We start from the raw sequence: 19,461 nt of genomic DNA, 5'->3' as shown, positions 1-19,461 counted from the left end.
TAGGAAAAAAAACTATTTTCTTTACTACAAGAAAGAAAATATTTACAACACTAACTTCTCAGAGGGAACAAACAGACAAGGACTTCCAAAAAGTAATCTCATAAATGAAATCTTCCTTAGACAAAATTGTTAATACTTGTTTTATAACTTAAACCATGTCATGATTCTTGACAGAGGAATATTTCCCACATAGTAACTGCTTTGCAAACAAAACAAGTTTAAATCATCATGACATCCATCTGCTCTTGCCCTTTGAGTATTTGCATAGCTCCAATTCCCTTAGAATGGAACAGAAATAAAACGTTTGATCTGAATGACGTTAGATGAATGTTAGCTGTGATTAGCCCTAATGCTGTCTGAGTTGGACAATAATGTACATGTGGGGCTCAGAATCTTGATCTGTAACAATAATATAGTCCCCAGTCATCGGGTAAAGGGGACTCCACTCGTAGAGTAGCAAAGGGTGCAAAAATTAAGTGATCACAGTTAAGACATGTACTAAGGCCTCTCAAAAAGCACACTATAAAACCCCCATAAAATATACATTCATGAAATAAACAACCAATGCTGCTAGATTTGACATCATTCAAAGTAAACTGTTGTTGTGCATCAAGTAATAAATACAGAAAAATCATTAGACTTCCTGAGGAAAGTTTACACAAAATGTGCTAAGACATATAACAAACAAAAAAATAAGACACAAAATATCCCACTGCAACAGTAATACAGTATCCATGCATGTACCGTTCTGGGGTGCATTTCTCATAAAGGAGTAGTCTCTAGACAGATGGGATGCCTCCCACAATGTGACAACGTAGGCTGGTGGTTCCAAGACTAATAAAGGAGAGGGGCGTAAAATGTATGTTCCTATATTAATTTCAATATGGCCTATAAAAGTTGCATCTTTGACAAATAAGATCTGAACTAGGAGAGACATGCATCTTTGAAAGGCTAGCTTGATTATGAGAAACAAATATAGAACATACATACGCTATGTAACCTGTATGCTTATGGCTGACGCTTGTCTTCAGCTTAATGTATCCTAAATGTGTTTGTTTGGTTAAAGGGTACAGCATAAACACTCACCAGCGCCTCCCTTAGCGGAACAAAAAGAAAATAGTAACATTCACCACATAATGTTTGAATGCTCCTATAACACAACGTTTCTTTGTTTAATTGACTGAATGGAAGGTAGGCTGCAGCGTATGATGTTAAATGTACAGTGAGTGTAGTGTGCCCCCCAAGTGCGTCGCATTTGATCTTCGGACCACTCAGGGTCCATTCCGTAAAAATGCATTTTCCTTAAGTGAAAGGTGAATACTATTCCATGGATAACCCTTGGCTTAACATTATCTGAGGATATTAGACTTCTGGTATGATTCAGTACAACCCCCCAAGAAAAGGGTAGAATAACCAGGACGTCTGTCCACAAAGGACTGGGACACCCTCCCTCCCACCAGATGCACATGAGCTGAATGATGAGAATGAAAGACCAGTAGCAAATAGTTACTGTTGAAGGCTTTCATGGTACTCAAAGCATGCTGCCAATCAATGCTAAGCTTTTGGTTTGTTTTATAGGCTTTTTGATGGCAAGCTCATTGTATCCACACTCATCGTCATACAACAGAGTAAACAACAGAACCAACTGAATTTCACTCAACTCCTTCAAGAGATATTTCCCTTTTAAGACAGTTCATAGGCCATCTTATACCTTAAATAATTTAAGAGCTGAATAAAAACAAAAAGATAAAACAAAAATGAGCAAGTATGCTAAATGGTTGAAGAGCCATGTTATTTGTCTGCTGAAGTGAGCCTGAAAACAAGCTGGTAGTTCCCCTGTCAGCAGTGTTGAAGGTTACATTAACAAAAGAGCAACAAGGGCAGCAGGTCGCCTAGCGGTTCAAGCTCTGGGCCAGTAACTGAAAGGTTGCTAGATCGAGTTCCTGAGCCAACAAGGTGAAAAATATCTGAGCAAGGCACGTAATCCTAATTGCTCCAGGGTCGCCTTTTACAATGGCTGAACATGGCCATGACCCCACTCTCAGAGGGTGTCCCAGGGGGAGTTGGGATATGCAAAAAACACAATTCCAATTCACACATGCGTATAATACACACTTGTACATGTGTGAAATAGGACAAATATAAGCACCCACATTATTGCTGTGTTCAAAAGATGCTGTAAAGTTGTTCCATAGGTTGTGTGTATCAATCCTCCAAAGTAATGCACCGAGCCTGGGTTGTTGACAGCAAAGCCCAGTCGATGTGTAGGAATGATAGGTCAGTGAGCTGGATAAGGTCACGCACAAAAAGATCCTAAACATCATGTCCTGTTCTGAATGGTAATGGATAGGGTGGAAGACAGAGTAACCTCTTTGGATGACCTTTAAGGCAAACTAGTGCTGGTGCTTTTCCATACAATTGTTTCAAGGTGTTTTTCAATCTGGGGAGGTTAGAGGAGTTTGTGGTAGGGGCCCTCAGTGGCGGGCTCTACTAGAGAGTACTATGACCATGCCCTCTATCTGAACCCTTCTTCCGCTTCCTCTCTCCTGAGGGTGCGGCTAGGAGTCTGCAGAGTGCCTGTGGACGTTGGTGACAGCCTGGGTGGCTTCGTCAGGCAGCAGGTTAGGGTCAGTAAGGACAGATGTGCTCGTGCTGAGCTGCCGGAGAGTGCTTAGGACCACTGGACAACAGAAAGACCAATCAGCTATACATTCATCAGAGTTGACATTTTGTGTGACAACAAGTTACACAAAACAATGTCACATTTTAAATTTCTCTCTCCATAAAATTATACATATGAAACAATCATGAAGTTAGAGGCATAAATATCATACCCCTCCACAGACGGTCATGTGCTAGCTGTCTAGTCTGTGTTTTATAAAATGTGCAATAAGCATAACAATATGCATTTATATGAGGAATGAAACAAAGATGAAGACAAGGAGCTAGCATGCCACAGTAGGGCTTCAGATTGTGTAGCTGACTCTTCAGGATCCTACTTCCTGCAGTATGCTAATCAGACAGTAGTAATATAACCTAGTGAAATGAACGGTCTCCAGCGAAGATAATCTCTGACGTCAACATCCCTCCCTCATATCACGAGATCGCTCCTCTGAGTGCAGGAGACAAATGTTGGCCAAGAAAAACACTGAATGTGTTCTTTCTTGTAAATAAATTACAGGAAAAGATTGTGGGTGATAGAGGTGACAGATCATGACACCATGACACCAAACTTTCCTTAGAAAGCATTGGGGGTGGAATGGACTTTTATATATTCTAAAGAAGGAAGTATAGCATAACGTCACACATGCAATCTGACACCTACAGAAATACAGTCATTCAAGTAAAAAACATAGGGAAATGCCAATGGAATAATTAGCCTCACTCTCCTACTTTGACACAGCTACCATTTAATTGAAAACAACATGTGTGTGCGTGAGGGAGGTTTGGGGTGCTGCGTGGGGTTTACTTACTGGGCCTCAGCACAGGCAGGGAGCAGTGACAGTCCAGCCATTGCAGTGTGGTCTCGCACAGCTCCCCTTTGCTTGTGGTGGAGACCGTCCCATTGAAGGACTCAAACAGGGGCTTAATGATGATGCTGAACTAAGGATGGTGGGTCAAGGGTCAAACACACTATTGAGAAAACAGATCTGAATTTGCATCCTATTACTTTCTCTCACTGACAATCAAGACAGATATACTCAGATGGCTCATGGAACAACAGTCCTTCAGTGAGGTCCAAAAGTATTTGGATAGTGACATGTTGTTGTTTTGGTTCTGTACTCCAGCACTTTGGATTTGAAATTATACAATGACTATGAGGTTAAAGTGCAGACTATCAGCTTTAATTTGAGGGTATTTTCATTCATATCGGAAATTGCAGCACTAGATATAAAATGCTAACCTCCCCTGTTATTGGTAATGGTGAGAGGTTAGCATGTCTTGGGGGTATGATCTTTGTGCCTCAAACTTAGGTCACTCATCATTATTCACAATTCATTCAGGATAATCCATAATAATGGTAGCAATCACAAGTGTTCAGAAACTAGGGCCTCCCGAGTGGCGCAGCAGTCTAGGGCACTGCATTGACTCCAAAATGACATCTCATTTACCATTGGTTTCTATTGGGCCAAAATAATCTGAAACACAACCAAAAAGTACAAATGCATCCAAAAAGTTTATCAAGCTTGATGTAGTCATTGTGTGGTAGGATTATGGGATCAAATACTACACTTTTGACTATGTTAATACATACAGAGCATTCGGAAAGTATTCAGACCCCATGACTTTCTCCACATTTGGTTACGTTACACCCTTAAATCTCTAAAAATGTATTAAATAGTTTTTGACCCTCCATCTAAACACAATACACTATAATTACAAAGCAAAAACAGGTCTAGACATTTTTGCAAATGTATATTTCAAAACAAATGAAATATCATATTTACATAAGTATTCAGACCCTTTACTCAGTACTTTGTTGAATCACCTTTGGCAGCAATTACAGCCTCGAGTCCTCTTGGGTATGACGCTACAAGCTTGGCACACCTGTATTTGGGGAGTTTCTCCCATTCTTCTCAAGCTCTGTCAGGTTGGATGGGGAGCATCACTGCACAGCTATTTTCAGGTCTCTCCAGAGATGTTCGATCGGGTTCAAGTCCGGGCTCTGGCTGGGCCACTCAAGGACATTGAGACTTGTCCCATAGCCACTCCTGCGTTGTCTTGGCTGTGTGCTTAGTGCCGTTGTCCTGCTGGAAGATAAACCTTTGCCCCAGTCGGAGGTCCTGAGCGCTCTGGATCAGGTTATCATCAAGGATCTCTCTGTACTCTGCTCAGTTCATCTTTCCCTCAATCCTGACTAGCCTCCCAGTCCCTGCTGCTGAAAAACATCCCCACAGCATGATGCTGCCACCACCATGCATCACCGTAGGGATGGCACAAGGTGTCCTCCAGGCGTGACACTTGGCATTCAAGCCAGAGTTCAATCTTTGTTTCATCAGATCAGAGAATCTTGTTTCTCATGGTCTGAGACTTTAAGTGCATTTTAGCAAACTCCAAGCGGGCTGTCATGTGCCTTTTACTGAGGAGTGGCTTCCGTCTGGACACTCTACCATAAAGGCCTGATTAGTGGATGGCTACAGAGATGGTTGTCCTTCTGGAAGGTTCTTCCATCTCCACAGAAGATCTCTAGAGCTCTATCAGAGTGACCATCGGGTTCTTGGTCACCTCCCTGACCAAGGCCCTTCTCCCCTGACTGTTCAGATCTAGGAAGAGTCTTTGTGGTTCCAAACTTCTTCCATTCAAGAATGGAGTCCACTGTGTTCTTGGGGATCTTCAATGCTGCAGAAAGTTTTCGGTACCCTTGCCTAGTTCTGTGCCTCGACACAATCCTGTCTCTGAGCTCTACGGACAATTCCTTAAACTTCATGGCTTTATTTTTTCTCTGACATGCACTGTCAACTGTGGGACCTTATACAGACAGGTGTGTGCCTTTCCGAATCATGTCCAATCAATTGAATTTACCATAGGTGGGCTCCAATCAAGTTGTAGAAACAGGATGTGCCGGAGCTAAATTTCAAGTCTCATAGCAAAGGGTCTGAATAATTATGTAAATAATGTATTTGTCTTTTATTTTAATAGATTTGCAAACATTTCTAAAAACCTGTTTTAGCTTTGTCATTATGGGGTATTGTGTGTAGATTGATGAGGATTTGTATTTATTTAAACAATTTTAGAATAAGTCTAACATAACAAATGTGGAAAAAGTAAAGGGGTCTGAATACTTTTCGAAGGCACTGTACTCTACACTCATAACCTTTCACAAGTCTGAAAGCTGAGGTGCTTTCCAACAGTCAAACGGTGGCTCTTCTTTGCTGATATAGAGCATCTTATCTAGCCATCTGATCTAAATAAAATGAACAAGCATAATATTAAAAGTAGCCTGATTGAATCTTATATTATAATGACAAAGTTATGTTCAATGTCAAGGATAAGGGTAAAAGGATACAATCCAAAACTTCCAGTTCTGAAGTGTGCGGCTCTTCACATACTCATCAAACTTCTCCCGCATGTGGTCGAAGCGGTGGCGTGTGATAGGCACTCCAGTAGCAGGCAGCTGCTCCTGACACACACTGTGGCACAGCAATAACATACAGATCAGATTACTATGTAATGTATACTGACACATGGTATCATCACATATGGTAGGGTGTACACTCACTCTGCCCAGATGCACTTTGGTGATGAAATTTTACTTCCTTATGTTATAAAATATATTTTACAGAGACAAAAAGTATTATTCATGTTCTGAATCATTCAGTGGGGTCTTTAGCATATCATTAACAGTATATCCAAAAAGGCAGATTTTGCAACCCAATACATCCAAAAACAAACCATGACCTCTTGACAAAGCTGTGCAGGTTTCTCTGAACAACGTGAGGATTTTACATTTTGTGGCCGTTCTTCAAAGTTGTTTCCACAGGTCGAAAAAAACTAAATTAGCATTGACACGAGCTAAATTAAATATAAAAGACTTTGAAAAATAAATAAACTTGCTATACGTTCAGTGCTCCGTTGACATTTCACAGAGACACTTGTTTTGTGAGAAATCTTTGAGAAATAACAAGAATTTAGAATAAATATGAAAAGCTTATCCTAAAATATGAAAATACTACGTCAAAATCAATATCAATTTTTCCTCTATATTGTTTTATGTCCTGCAGATTCGAGAAGATGAGCTCAATGGGAAAGTAGCTTGCCAGGTTTAATTCATGCATGCTATGCAATTTTCACATTTTTTTACCACTATTTTTCTCTGGCCTCCATTAATTTATTCACCCTAATTCTGGCCACCCTGCAAGGGTACACACTCCGATAACTTTTGAATGGATTACAATAAGAGACGTGGGGTTTGGACCATTGGTTTTCTTAGAGGACTATATATACAATTAACATATTTTTCCCATTGGTTAAAAGATGCATTTTTGATTGGACACCCTACATGTGACTGTGTACCAATAATGAAAATGTTTCATGAACTCGTCTCCTCAGAGGAGAGTAATAACAGATAACAGTGAGGCAGTGCGTACTTTATGGAGGCATTGATCTCCTCAATCTCCTCCCGTAGCCTCTTGGTCTCTTCCTGCATTTGCTGCCTCTCCTGCTGCAGCTTCGCAATGTAGTCAACGGTCTTCTGCAGCGTGCCAGCATTACTGATCTGGTATTAAACACAACAAGAATGGGTGGCGATATTGGGAAGGTCATGTAAAAATATATATTTTTAATAGTTTAAATAAAAGCTTTGGGTTGCATGTTGGAACATTCAACAGTGTGATGGTATCCATCTTTCTTTCATTACTTTACTATTTGTACCCTGCACCTGAAAATAACAGGATAAGCATATACAATGCTTCTGAACTGAACTTTAAATAAAAGCCATCAAAAGCTAGATTTGGAAGATATGAGTATGATGACTCAGAAGACGGATGACAGACATAATGGCTTTACATTGGACTGGGACTTGAGAGTAGGAACCAGGCTGCTCAGTGTTTTGAAGCCAATGTTGATGTTAAAGCGCCTCTTCTGTTCAGCAGTGATGTGGGTCACCCTACGGCTCTGGAACAGATAGGGAGGAGAGACAAGTATCATCACAATGATCAGTGTCCACAATGCTTCTACAGCAGGCACCCTCAGCACCGGACCTGCTTGAAAAAGCTGAAATTATACACAGTCAAAGAAACACACAGAGAGAGAAGCAGATAGGCATGTGGGCTGATGATACCTGGTTGGACTCGTTCTTAGAGAGGGCTGTGCTGCTGCTGCTGAGGGGAGACTTAGGACTGGAGACCTGCTCTGACCCACACGGTGACCCCTGACCTGAGCCACGCTCCTCATGCCCTGCGAGAGACAGATGATCCAGAGTTGCCAGAAACCATCACAAAGACTGCTATACCAGTGAGCACCAACTCACTAAGACAAATCAATAATGTTATGGAAAGCAGAAGTGCTCTAAACATTCCAAAACAATGTGTATGAATGTGTTACCATGCCACATCCTGTATGGCATGTAAAGTTATTAGATCGATAGCTTAGACAGGAGGAACGTACCCTCTGACACTTGACTGAGGTTAGTGTACATACAACAGAAAAAGTAAGGGCTTGGCGTATGTCACTCACCAGTACAGTCCTCTTTATTGATAATGAGCTGGGGCGACTTCGGAGTCTGTGGAAGGATATGAAATCCAGGAGCCTGAGAGAGAGGGATGGGAAGAAATAAAACACAAATTAAATGAAAACGAACTAACATAAAACTGGGTTCAGTGTAAAGTAAGGCATGCCCTTCAGAGCAGACACGGTCTTACCCTTGATAGGCTTGAGGAGGCGATGACCACGCCAGTTGAGGGAACCACGTCTGCTTTCAGGGGAGTTGGAGTAACAATCACTGCACTGGTATGCACTGGGAAGGGGGCTGAGACAGCAAAATATTTGACATTACAACCGTCACAGAATAAATGCTGATTTTTTCTCATTTATTTCATCTCTAATATTGAGCTTGGATGTCATCGATGATCTTTGCTAGGATCATTTGGGCTCAATTGCTTGCAAATATTGACTAGGTTTCATTCAGTTTTTCATTACAATAGTGACTGACTATAAAAATGACAAACAGTATTGCCACCTTGTGGTGTGATCATAATATGAGATCGCTCTCTAGTGAAGCAGTAATCCCCCACTTCAATAACTGGTAGTGTTTTGGGAGTAGCACCTGCTAGGCATGCATTAAACCAATATTACATTCAATATTAAAATCAATACACCATTCTCATCCATCAATAATGAAATAGTTTGGGACGTGATTAACTCACTTGTAAGGATGAGGTGAGATGAGGGGATGGGGTTGGCAGGAACTATCCTTTGCACATGGCATGTCTTTTTGCTGGAGCAAGAAGGCTGGATGGGTCTGGGCAGGGCGAAAGTCTGGGGGTGTTGGAGGGGAATGGCAGGTGAGGGTGCCAGGGGCTGGAGGGGGGGTGGTGGTGGTGGAGGAGTCTGGGTTAAGGAGCTGAGCTCAGAACCCTGACTGAAGGTGGTGGCAGCCTCACTGGGTGTAACAATGGAGGAGGCGGTGTGTGTGATGACAGATGGGGGTGGGGAACCGTCCAGGCTTGTAGCATCGTCCAGGGGTGGGGGGGCTACTGATGTTGCTGTGACAGAACCTTGGCAGGGCTGGGTGTGTGGCATCGTGGGATGGGCTGAGGGTTGCATGAGGGAGGAGCCTCCAGCCTGACCACTGGGGGGCACTGGCGCAGTGAATAGAGGCATGTAGTTCTGTACATAGGAGGAACCTTCATCGGTCCCACTGGTTTGATTGGCCATGAGGGAGGAGATAGGCAGGGGGGCTGGGGAGACTGGGGAGACGAGTCTGTGGTCATGACTGATGGACGGTAGGTCAGCTGAGAGGTGCATGGAAGAGAGAAGCTGGCCCTGTCAAGTCACAAGGACAGGAGAAAAGAAAGCACATTTATAATGTTATCAGTTAGTCAAATTATGTGAAAACATCTAAGAATAAAAGGCAGGAGTGTGTTAGGTCTGGGGGTATGTTAGGGCTGAGGTTCACAGTGACTGGGTCTAGGGTTTTACCTGGGATTGAGAGCTGCTGCTGGGTAGAGGAGTGACGGATGAGGCAGTGAGGGAAGCAGGGGGGAAGATGGGCTGACGGAGGCTGTGAAATAAGTCTGGGAGAAGTCTCTAGGTTAGTTAAAATTAGTATAACATCCACTCCACCAACATGTGTTAGGATATGCCACCTGCTGTATTACAGTCAACTGCATGGGACTAAGAGGTTAGGCAGACTTTACACAATGATTTGGAGCACAACGCAGTACATGAATGATTTTTGTGTTTTCATAAGTTCATAATAACTTCTTTCATCTGTAGCCTAATAAACTGCTTGGTTTTCGAGTCATAGGACCACAAACCATATCATCGCGTGACTACAAGTTTATTTAAATATTATATCAATATTTGCGCTTAAGCCACCTAAGGTCGATGTCCGCGCCGCTGAGGAAATGTAATTAGCATAATACAAAAAAATCAGTCAGTTTAAGCTAGAGATATGCTGTTGTTTTTTTTTACATGGGATGTGACCCATTCCAACGCATCCGCCTATGTCGCACTTCCGCATCAGCAGTGAAAGGTGACAGAGCTAGAGCTGTGAGACATCCCGAAGATCTGTCTTCTCACAAAATCGGCTATAGTGATCAAATGGTTTGGCCTATAAACTATGAAAGATGAGACGCTCACGAACACGATCGTATTCTCCGTTTTTCTCTACGACCCCCACAAGAGTCTTGGGACTCGTCTGAAGTAGGTACAGTTGATTTGTCAACTTCTGTCTATAGCATCCAAACAGTATGGGTTAAACACTGTGCAAAGATGGGACTCTCAAACATGTACATGCCAGTTGTCTCGCAAGACTCGTCCGAAGGTCCCGCGGTACCAGGTTAATAAAAAAATAAAAATGGAAGCACACACACACACATATATACACACACACGCACATATATACACACACACGCACATATATACACATGCACATATATACACAATTTTGCTTCTGGTGTCCTTTGACAGCTCTTTGGTCTTGGCCATAGTGGAGTTTGGAGTGTGACTGTTTGAGATTGTGGACAGGTGTCTTTTATACTGATGATAACAAGTTCAAACAGGTGCCATTAATACAGGTAACGAGTGGAGGACAGAGGAGCCTCTTAAAGAAGAAGTTACAGGTCTATGAGAGCCAGAAATCTTGTTTGTTTATAGGTGACAAAATACTTATTTTCCACCATAATTTGCAAATAAATTCATTAAAAATCATATTTGATTTTCTGGATTTTTTCTCTCTCATTTTGTCTGTCATAGTTGAAGTGTACCTATGATGAAAATTACAGGCCTCTCATCTTTTTAAGTGGGAGAACTTGCACAATTGGTGGCTGAATAAATACTTTTTTGCCCCACTGTATGTATGTATAATATATATACACACACATATATACACACACACACACACACACGTATGTTGGGTTGGAGCGCATCCGCTACAAGACCGGCTTGGTACGGAGTTGTGAGGGGACGGCACCTCAGTACCTCCAGGCTCTTACACCCAAACAAGGGCGACCTTGGCCTCTCCCGAGCCTGCCTCCCTACCACTGAGGGAGATGTCAGCCCAGTCAAAATGAGACTAGATAGTGGAACAAACTCCCTCACGACGCCAGGACAGCGGAGTCAACAATTGGATACCACGAAAATTGGGGAGAAACTGGGGTAAAATTCACCCCCCTCTTAAAAAAACAAAATAAATAATAATAATAAGTGGATTCAGCTATTTCAGCCACAAATGTGCTGAGAAGTGTATAAAATTGAGCACACAGCCATTAAATCTCCATAGACAAACATTGGCAGTAGAATGGCCTTACTGAAGAGCCCAGTGACTTTCAATGTTGCACCGTCATAGGATGCCATCTTTCCAACAAGTCAGTTCGTCAAATTTCTGCCCTGCAAGAGCTGCCCCGGTCAACTGTAAGTGCTATTATTGTGAAGTGGAAACGTCCTGGCGCAACAACGGCTCAGCCGCAAAATGGTAGGTCGCACAAGCTCACAGAACGGGATCGCCGAGTGCTGATGCGCGTACAAATTGTCTGTCCTAGGTTGTAACACACTACCGAGTTCTAACCTGTCTCTGAAAGCAATATCAGCACAATAACCATTTGTCATCGAGCTTCATGAAATGGGTTTTCAAGGCCAAACCGCCGCAAACAAGCCTAAGATCACCATGCACAATGCCAAGCGTCAGCTGGAGCTGTGTAAAGCTTGCCGCCATTAGAATCTGGAGCAGTGGAAACGCGTTCTCTGGAGAGATGAATCACTCTTCACCATCTGGCAGTCCAACAGATGAGTGTTGGTTTGGCGGATGCCAGGAGAAGTCTACCTGCCAGAATGCGTACTGCCAACTATAAAGTTTGGTGGTGAAGGTATAATAGTCTGGGGATGTTTTTCATGATGATTTGGGCTAGGCCCCTTAGTTCCAGTGAAGGGAAATATTAACGTTACAGCATAGAATTACATTATAGACGACTGTGCTTCCAACTTTGTGGCAACAGTTTGGGGAAGGCCCTTTCCTGTTTCAGCATGACAATGCCCCCGCACATAAAGCGAGGTCCATACAGAAATGGTTTGTCAAGATCGGTGTGGAAGAACTTGACTGGCCTGCACAAAGCCCTGACCTCAACCCCACCGAAGACCGTCGGGATGAATTGGAACAGACCTAAATCGCCCAACATCAGTGCCCGACCTCACTAATGCTCTTGTCGCTGTATGGAAGCAAGTCCCCACAGAAATGTTCCAACATCTAGTGGAAAGCCTTCCCAGAAGAGTGGAGGCTGTTATCACAAAGGGGGGACCAACTCCATATTAATGCCCATGATTTTGTAATGAGATGTTTGACGAGCAGGTATCCACATACTTTTGGTCATGTAGTGTATATAAGGAGACTGTTTAGTGCTAAGGGGCCAAAAAAACACTTCAAAACAAACCTCCTTTATATTAATTTGTTGGGGGGGGGGGAACAACACTAAATGTTGTTCCATGTAGCGAATCTGTTATTCAATGTGTTTGGGCTAATAACAGTTTTTAATCAAATAATTGTTTAATATTTTTTGGGGATACTTTAAGGGGTCTTAAAATTCTAAATCAAATAGATAAACTATCCTTGGTATGGCCTTCTTAAAACAATTCCATATAGCTTAGCAGAACCCCCCCCGGTACTCCCTGTTCACTCATGACTGCACGGCCAGGCACAACTCCAACACCATCATTAAGTTTGCAGATGACAACAGTGGTAGGTGTGATCACCGACAATGACGAGACAGCCTATAGGGAGGTCAGAGAATGGCCGTGTGGTGCCAGGATCAAGACAAAAGGAGATGATTGTGGACTACACGAAAAGGAGGACCAAGCACGCCCCCATTTTCATTGACAGGGCTGTAGTGGAGCAGGTTGAGAGCTTCAAGTTCCTTGGTGTCCACATCAACAAACTAACAAGGTCCAAGCACACTAAGACAGTTGTGAAGAGGGCATGACAAAACCTATTCCCGCTCGGAGACTGAAAAGATTTGGCATGGGTCCTCAGATCCTCAAACGTTTCTACAGCTGCACCATTGAGAGCATCCTGACTGGTTGCATCACTACCTGGTATGGCAATTGCTCGGCCTACAGAGGGTAGTGAGACAGGTTAGTTTTACCCTACTGATGATGTGTAATAAGTATCCATCCAGCATGGAGAATTCCCCATAACAATCTTCATTATAAAACAAACATGCTCTTTGTTCCATGTTAACTTCACACTATTTTGACATTGTTTCAAACTTCGACAAAGTCCGGAAATGTTTGCACCTGCGTAAGGCCCAGTACATGACTGGGACCAAGCTTCCTGCCATCCAGGACCTCTACACCAGGCGGTGTTTTTTTACTGCTGTTCTTTAATTACTTGTTACTTTTTTTTCTTATTCTTACAAATGTTTTATTTAAAAAATGTAACTGCATTGTTGGTTAGGGGCTCATAATTAAGCATTTCACTCTAAGGTCTACAGACATTTTATTCGGCGCATGTAACTAATACAATTTGATTTGATTTACTCGCATAAAAACAGTGGATGGAAACGTGGATAGTGTTGCTATAAATCCTGGAATACAAAAGTGATGAAAGCATAACCGCCGTTCCTTGATCTGACCTATATGCTATGCATCAAAGTAAATTATTTTGAATTTATAAACATATATAATCCCAGCAACTGTTCGAATAATATATCAAACAACATTGTAGCCTAATTAGATATTATTTAATTATAAATCGGATTATTTGACATGGGGGAGATGTTGGAAGCTTAAAGGCTAGCAGCTTGCTTTTTTTAGCAAGCAAGCTGCTAGCGGAGAAGCCTACAGGCAACTGGCAGGCACAAAACGAGGTAATGTAAAACAACACTGAACTTTCATTACATGTAGCTATTAATCAAATATGCAGGTGTTTCTCTTAGAAATGAGCTAACACTGGTGATGATGTTCTATTTAATTTCTAGTCAATCTACCACATCATATGAATCATGACCTTTCATGACCTTTTGGGTCAGGTGATAGGAGCAGAATAGCAAATTGCCAGTCAAACTATTCGGGGGTCTAGGTACACGTGGATGGGCGAGGGTATCATTTTACCAAAAGGTGCACGTTGCTCCCCCCAAAAAATATGACTCCACCCAAGCGAACACACCGTAAATCTGTGATCTGTGGATCGGCCTTAACATGGTGCTCCAGGGTCCTGTTAAAGTTTGTGCACTGTGCAAGTGACATTATTTTGGTGTTTGTCACTGTGGTAGAGTGCATTGTCATTACCTTGCAATGGCTCAAAGGAGTCCATAAAATCCAGGTTGGGCTGTAGGGGGATGAGTCCAGGCTGGATCATGTCTGCATTCCCTGCATGAGCTATGGAGAACGGGTGGACACGGATGGGGTGTGAAAAAAAAGTTGTTGAAAAGCAAATAGATTTTTCCAATAGATCTGGTTGAAGGCTTGGGTGGATCTGAGTGAATAGAAACAGGCTTGGTGTATGGAATGGGATATTGGTGGCGGGCCCTCACCTATCTCCCTCGGATTGGGCCAGGCCATGGGCTGGTGGGAGGCCAGCGTGGAGAAGAGTGTGTCAGAAAACTCTGACATCAGCACGTCCATGTCAAAGAGTGGGTCCATCTCCATGGGGACAGGCGACTCACGGCTTTTGCGAGCAACTCGGCGCACGGCCATTTCCTCATCCTGACAAAGGGACACACGGAATGTGTCTGGAAAGATCTCCCCAAACAGCAAAAACTGCTCCTCTGGCCCCTTAGGGTGTTCGAAATGCAACAAGCTAGCCAGTCAGTTACACAAAAAACATGCAGTGCACATACTGCACAAACCATATCAAATCATAGAACTAATCTATTTAACAGTTATGAAACATGCAGACCACATACTCAAATTGATTAAAATCAGCCTCTTCAATAAAACACATGCCTCATAACAATCCAAATACAGACCAAGCAGTGTTTGTTTGCACAATTGAAGTAGGGGGGTGTAACTTGTAAATGTAGATCTGTGTTTGTGTCATTAATTTGATTGTTTGACTAAATTTATGTTTTCACATTTCTTAATAAGGACTCTTGGAAGACTAGCCCTTAGTGAGCTAAGAGATCCTAATAGCATAAATCAAATCAACATAGCATACAGCTTTCCACCCCACATGTAGTAAATGTATGTAAATGGCCTATTCTTTACTTTATTCTTATTCTTTGTCATTTTCACAGATGTCAGATGTAGTGATTATTTGAGTGTTACCCTTATTTTTTCACTAGCACTACTTTATTACCTCATTTGAATCAAGGAAGCACACAAGAATGCATACCTTGAGAAGGCTTGAGAGATCGTCATCCTTGTGCTTCTGTAACTGTGACAAATTGGAAAATCAATGTTATGTGGCAGATTCATATAGACATAAAATTATAACATGGAGTAGAGCATAGTAAATGTAGTACATTCATCAACTAGTTGCCTCACCATCCAGTTAAAGCAACTGACAAGAACCTAATATAGGTCTAATGCATGTATATATATATATATATATAAAATTAAAGGCACAACCTGTCAACAAAATCCATTACCCTACCCTTTTCTTGAAATATGTCCTCCACTTGTGATACTCTCGAATTACAATTTCAATTCTTCTTTTCCAATATTTCCCCTCTGTGGCTATTGCCTATAGAAGACAAAGGGAGAGGGAGAAAATAGTGTGGGGATTGGTTTAAGTGGTAAACAGTAAGGAGAGAGACATGGAGTGGAACAGAGGAGAGAAAAAGAGGGACATGCAAAGGAGCTAAACGATACATACGGGATAAAAACGTTGTCCCAGAGAAGAGTTGGGTTAAAAGGTGGGGCAGTGGTATGGGGCAGTGGTATGGGGCAGTGGTATGGGGCAGTGGTATGGTAGTGCTGCATATTATTTTCTGTGATTTTGTTATTGCCGGGGCAGCAGGTAGCCTAGTGGTTAGAGTGTTGGGCCAGTAACCGAAAGGTTGCTAGATTGTCATTTCGGGGAATCAATGTAAAATCAGTCAGTCTGCCCCTGAACAAGGCAGTTAACCCACTGTTCCTAGGCAGTCATTGTAAATAGTAATTTGTTCTCAACTGACTTGCCTAGTTAAATAAAGGTTCAATTAAAAAATATCCCCCAATCCACTGCCCTTTCTTACCTCTGCCGGACGATGGTCCTCTATGTCCATGGTCCCATCCAGAGGAGTGACAAAATGGCAGACAGGGTTGTCTCGCTTCTCCACATCTGTAGAGTAGAACACATGCAAGAGCTACCAGTTGAGCAAAAAGAACACACCACCTATACTAACATAGTAGTGAATAAGAAAACGTTTTTTTAAAGAAAACATTAAATATGATTCATACACTGTAGACTATACTTCTCAATCATAAAGGGATTCAAGTGCCATTCAGTGGCTCTGCAGACCCAACCTTGGAGCAATCGTTAAATCAAATATTTCTTTCAGCCAAGTTCAACCTGGCGTTTATACTATGTTACAACAGTGAGGTTGCTGTATTTAGTGAGAGACAATAGAATATGAAGCCATGCGTGGAGCTCTTACATTGCATGTACCAGGCCCTCCAGATAGCGTTGTTGAGACGAATCTTGTCTCTCCACAGCAGCTTCAGGCCTTTGAAGTTCTTCCATTTTGGTGACACTAACTTGCCGCTGAAAAGGCAGAAGATAACACAAGCCTTCTAATGACCTACTCAAGCGGGAGAGGTGCAGATTGGCAAAATGAAGAGGTGATTTTAACAATTAGGTAACCTCAAACTGATCAGATTCCTGGGGTCGGCAGGTAACCTAGCAGTTAAGAGCGTTGGGCCAGTAACCAAAAAGGTGGCTGGTTCGAATCGCTGAGCCAGCAAATTGGAAAAATGTGTCGTTCTGCCCTTGACCGAGGCAGTTAACCGCCAACAACAACTGCTCCCCGGACACTGATGACGTGGATGCCGATTAAAGCTGCCCCCCCCCTGCATGCAGAGCGGTTGGGTTAAATGTGGAAGACACATTTTGGTTGAAAGCATTCATTCAGTTGTGCAACTGACTAGGTATCCCCCTTCCTTTATCCCTTTTCCTAGAACAATTGTGGAAGTCACCCATCATTTCAGACAGCTCAACACTATCCTAAGTGACAGTAGACAACTCTGAAAAGGGTAACATAACCAGACCTAGGTTCAAACACTATTTAGCATATTTCAATTACTTTCAAAATACTTGTTTTGGATATTATTATTTTTGATAACACATATTTTAGGAAATACAGTGCATTTTTATATACAAATAAATACTCCCATGCCTTTGAAACCAGGTCTGTTTGTTATTTCATAAAATGTATTTAGAAATAAGTATTTTAATAGGAAATTATTTGAAAATACTTCCAATAAAAGTAGTTTGTGATTTGGTCCACATGATTTGAAAATACTAAAAATACATAGAAAGAAAGTAGGCCTATTTAAAGAGCAAATCAAATACACATGTATTTCAAACAGAACACCTGCATCCATAAAGGGACTAAAGCATTGTTCACACTGGCAGTTTGATTTTATTTTTGCATATCCGATTCTCATCTTTTTCCTAGAGTCTGAACAGCCAAAATATCCATGGAATTGAATACTTCAAGACACATTTCAAACCAGATTCATAGGGGATTTGAAATCAGACACAAAAATCAGATTCATGGCCATGCGACTTGTGTCTGAACAGCTGAATCTGATTTATTTGACCTCGTGTTTACATTTTTTTTACTGTTATTTGGCATATCTTATTGCTTGCTTGTTATTCTGTTGACAGTTTGGCAAGAACATGTGGCAGCTAACTAGCAATTGTTAATTTTTTACAATGAATTTAGTGAATGTGTGCTAGCAAACTAAACAGCTAGGTAGCCATCTATGGTTATCCAAAAATAACTTATTTTGAAAGTTGGATCATCTTATCTTTTGACACATTAAAAGTGTTTTTACAATACGATTTCGAACATTCAAAGCAACTGGGAAACTTCCATGGCAGGCATTGTTGTCACCTTAGCTTGCTACACAACAACAACTTCTGAGTGAGAGGAAGCACGAGCACCACCCACAATCAGCCGCCACAGCACACACACCCGCCACTTGCGTAGCCATTTCAGCAAATGTCTACAGTCAACACACAAATCCGATTTAGTCACTGGCTGTTTGGACAAACAAAACTGATTTGAGCATTAAGGCCTGCAGTGTGAACAAGGCTTAAGTAGGCCACCGTTGACAGTGACAATAGTGAGAGGCAGAGAGCTTAGTTGAGGCAATGACAAGGCAGTGGAGGTATTAGCATGTCCGATATATCATGAACAACTTGTATCTCAAAAGGATCTAACAGTATTTTCACATTAGGCCTATATGATGTTGTCTTTGACTGTAATGAAGGGAATCTGCGGCATAGAATGACATGATACTTAAAACTTAATAAATCATAGCATTTGCCAAGAGGGACTACCTAACCCAATTGAGGGATCAAATAGATCCTTTCGGTGTTTGCAAACATTACCGCACGAGGGGATGCGTGCGAATTGGTGGCAGAACAAGGGTGAGCTCTTACAGAATGCCAGCAAAAAAAAGCCCCTATTTACATGTTGCATTTCACACTACTTCTGGATTCTAATTGGATGTTAATGCTCGTATGAATGTCCTGCTTAATATAATGATTGTGTCATCATTACAAATCAACTGCATTATAATTTTTTTTTTAAACACTTAAACTTCAATCAGTAAAATGGTTCTTTGGCTAGCTTTTGCTACAGCCTATATCAATGAGCGTTAGCATTCTAGCTAACAACTTCTGCATACAAAATAGTTATTTTTGCAAAGACCAAACATAATCTAAGCGGCTGTTCACGTAAGATTTAAAAAAATATTATAAGTGTATGAGAACCCAAACAAGTTGTTTTGTTTACAAGTAATAGAAACTTAAAATCTAGGCTATGTTGAATAGGTGCAGATGGTGATGGTTCTTACTCCCACCAAGAGACGCACTCATCTATGTGTGTCGTGTACTGCAAAAGGGTCTATACTGTTCCACTTCAAGCAACCACAACGTTACTATGGACGTGTCCAAACTTTTAGAAGATGATAGCACACAGCCTAGTAATATAATCTGTTCACTGTAAGTAATGGGCAGTTCATAGGGCTGAGGCAAACCAAGGAAGACAAACTATCAACAGGACAAGAAAAACAAGAAAGAGGACATTCAATTCAAAGGACATGTTGTCAATGGCCAGTGTTTAGCTAGCCTAACCTATATCAAATGACCCAATGAGC

The 19,461-nt window shown here is 41.8% G+C and overlaps 1 protein-coding gene across 4 annotated transcripts in view; it reads right to left on the bottom strand.

The window, feature by feature from the left end:
* mlxip (MLX interacting protein) overlaps nt 1-19,461 on the bottom strand; it is a 37,022-nt gene continuing 17,561 nt past the window's right edge. The window contains exons 2-17 of one of the 4 annotated variants that reach the window (XM_035736086.2): nt 16,731-16,837; nt 16,329-16,414; nt 15,746-15,835; nt 15,485-15,526; nt 14,685-14,925; nt 14,440-14,529; nt 9,640-9,734; nt 8,865-9,483; nt 8,361-8,467; nt 8,176-8,248; nt 7,781-7,896; nt 7,507-7,614; nt 7,089-7,216; nt 6,008-6,131; nt 3,474-3,603; nt 1-2,680 (exon numbers count right to left, since the gene is read on the bottom strand). In XM_035736086.2, the coding sequence (XP_035591979.1) occupies nt 2,559-2,680; nt 3,474-3,603; nt 6,008-6,131; nt 7,089-7,216; nt 7,507-7,614; nt 7,781-7,896; nt 8,176-8,248; nt 8,361-8,467; nt 8,865-9,483; nt 9,640-9,734; nt 14,440-14,529; nt 14,685-14,925; nt 15,485-15,526; nt 15,746-15,835; nt 16,329-16,414; nt 16,731-16,837 (2,278 nt within the window). In that variant the 3' untranslated portion in view covers nt 1-2,558. The remainder of the gene's footprint in view (nt 2,681-3,473; nt 3,604-6,007; nt 6,132-7,088; nt 7,217-7,506; nt 7,615-7,780; nt 7,897-8,175; nt 8,249-8,360; nt 8,468-8,864; nt 9,484-9,639; nt 9,735-14,439; nt 14,530-14,684; nt 14,926-15,484; nt 15,527-15,745; nt 15,836-16,328; nt 16,415-16,730; nt 16,838-19,461) is intronic. The other 3 variants (XM_035736088.2, XM_035736087.2, XM_035736089.2) reach the window with 3 other exon arrangements.

This window comes from Oncorhynchus keta, chromosome 25 (assembly GCF_023373465.1).
Source record: "Oncorhynchus keta strain PuntledgeMale-10-30-2019 chromosome 25, Oket_V2, whole genome shotgun sequence".
Classification (NCBI taxonomy): domain Eukaryota; kingdom Metazoa; phylum Chordata; class Actinopteri; order Salmoniformes; family Salmonidae; genus Oncorhynchus; species Oncorhynchus keta.
This window is presented reverse-complemented; position numbering and strand designations above follow the sequence as displayed.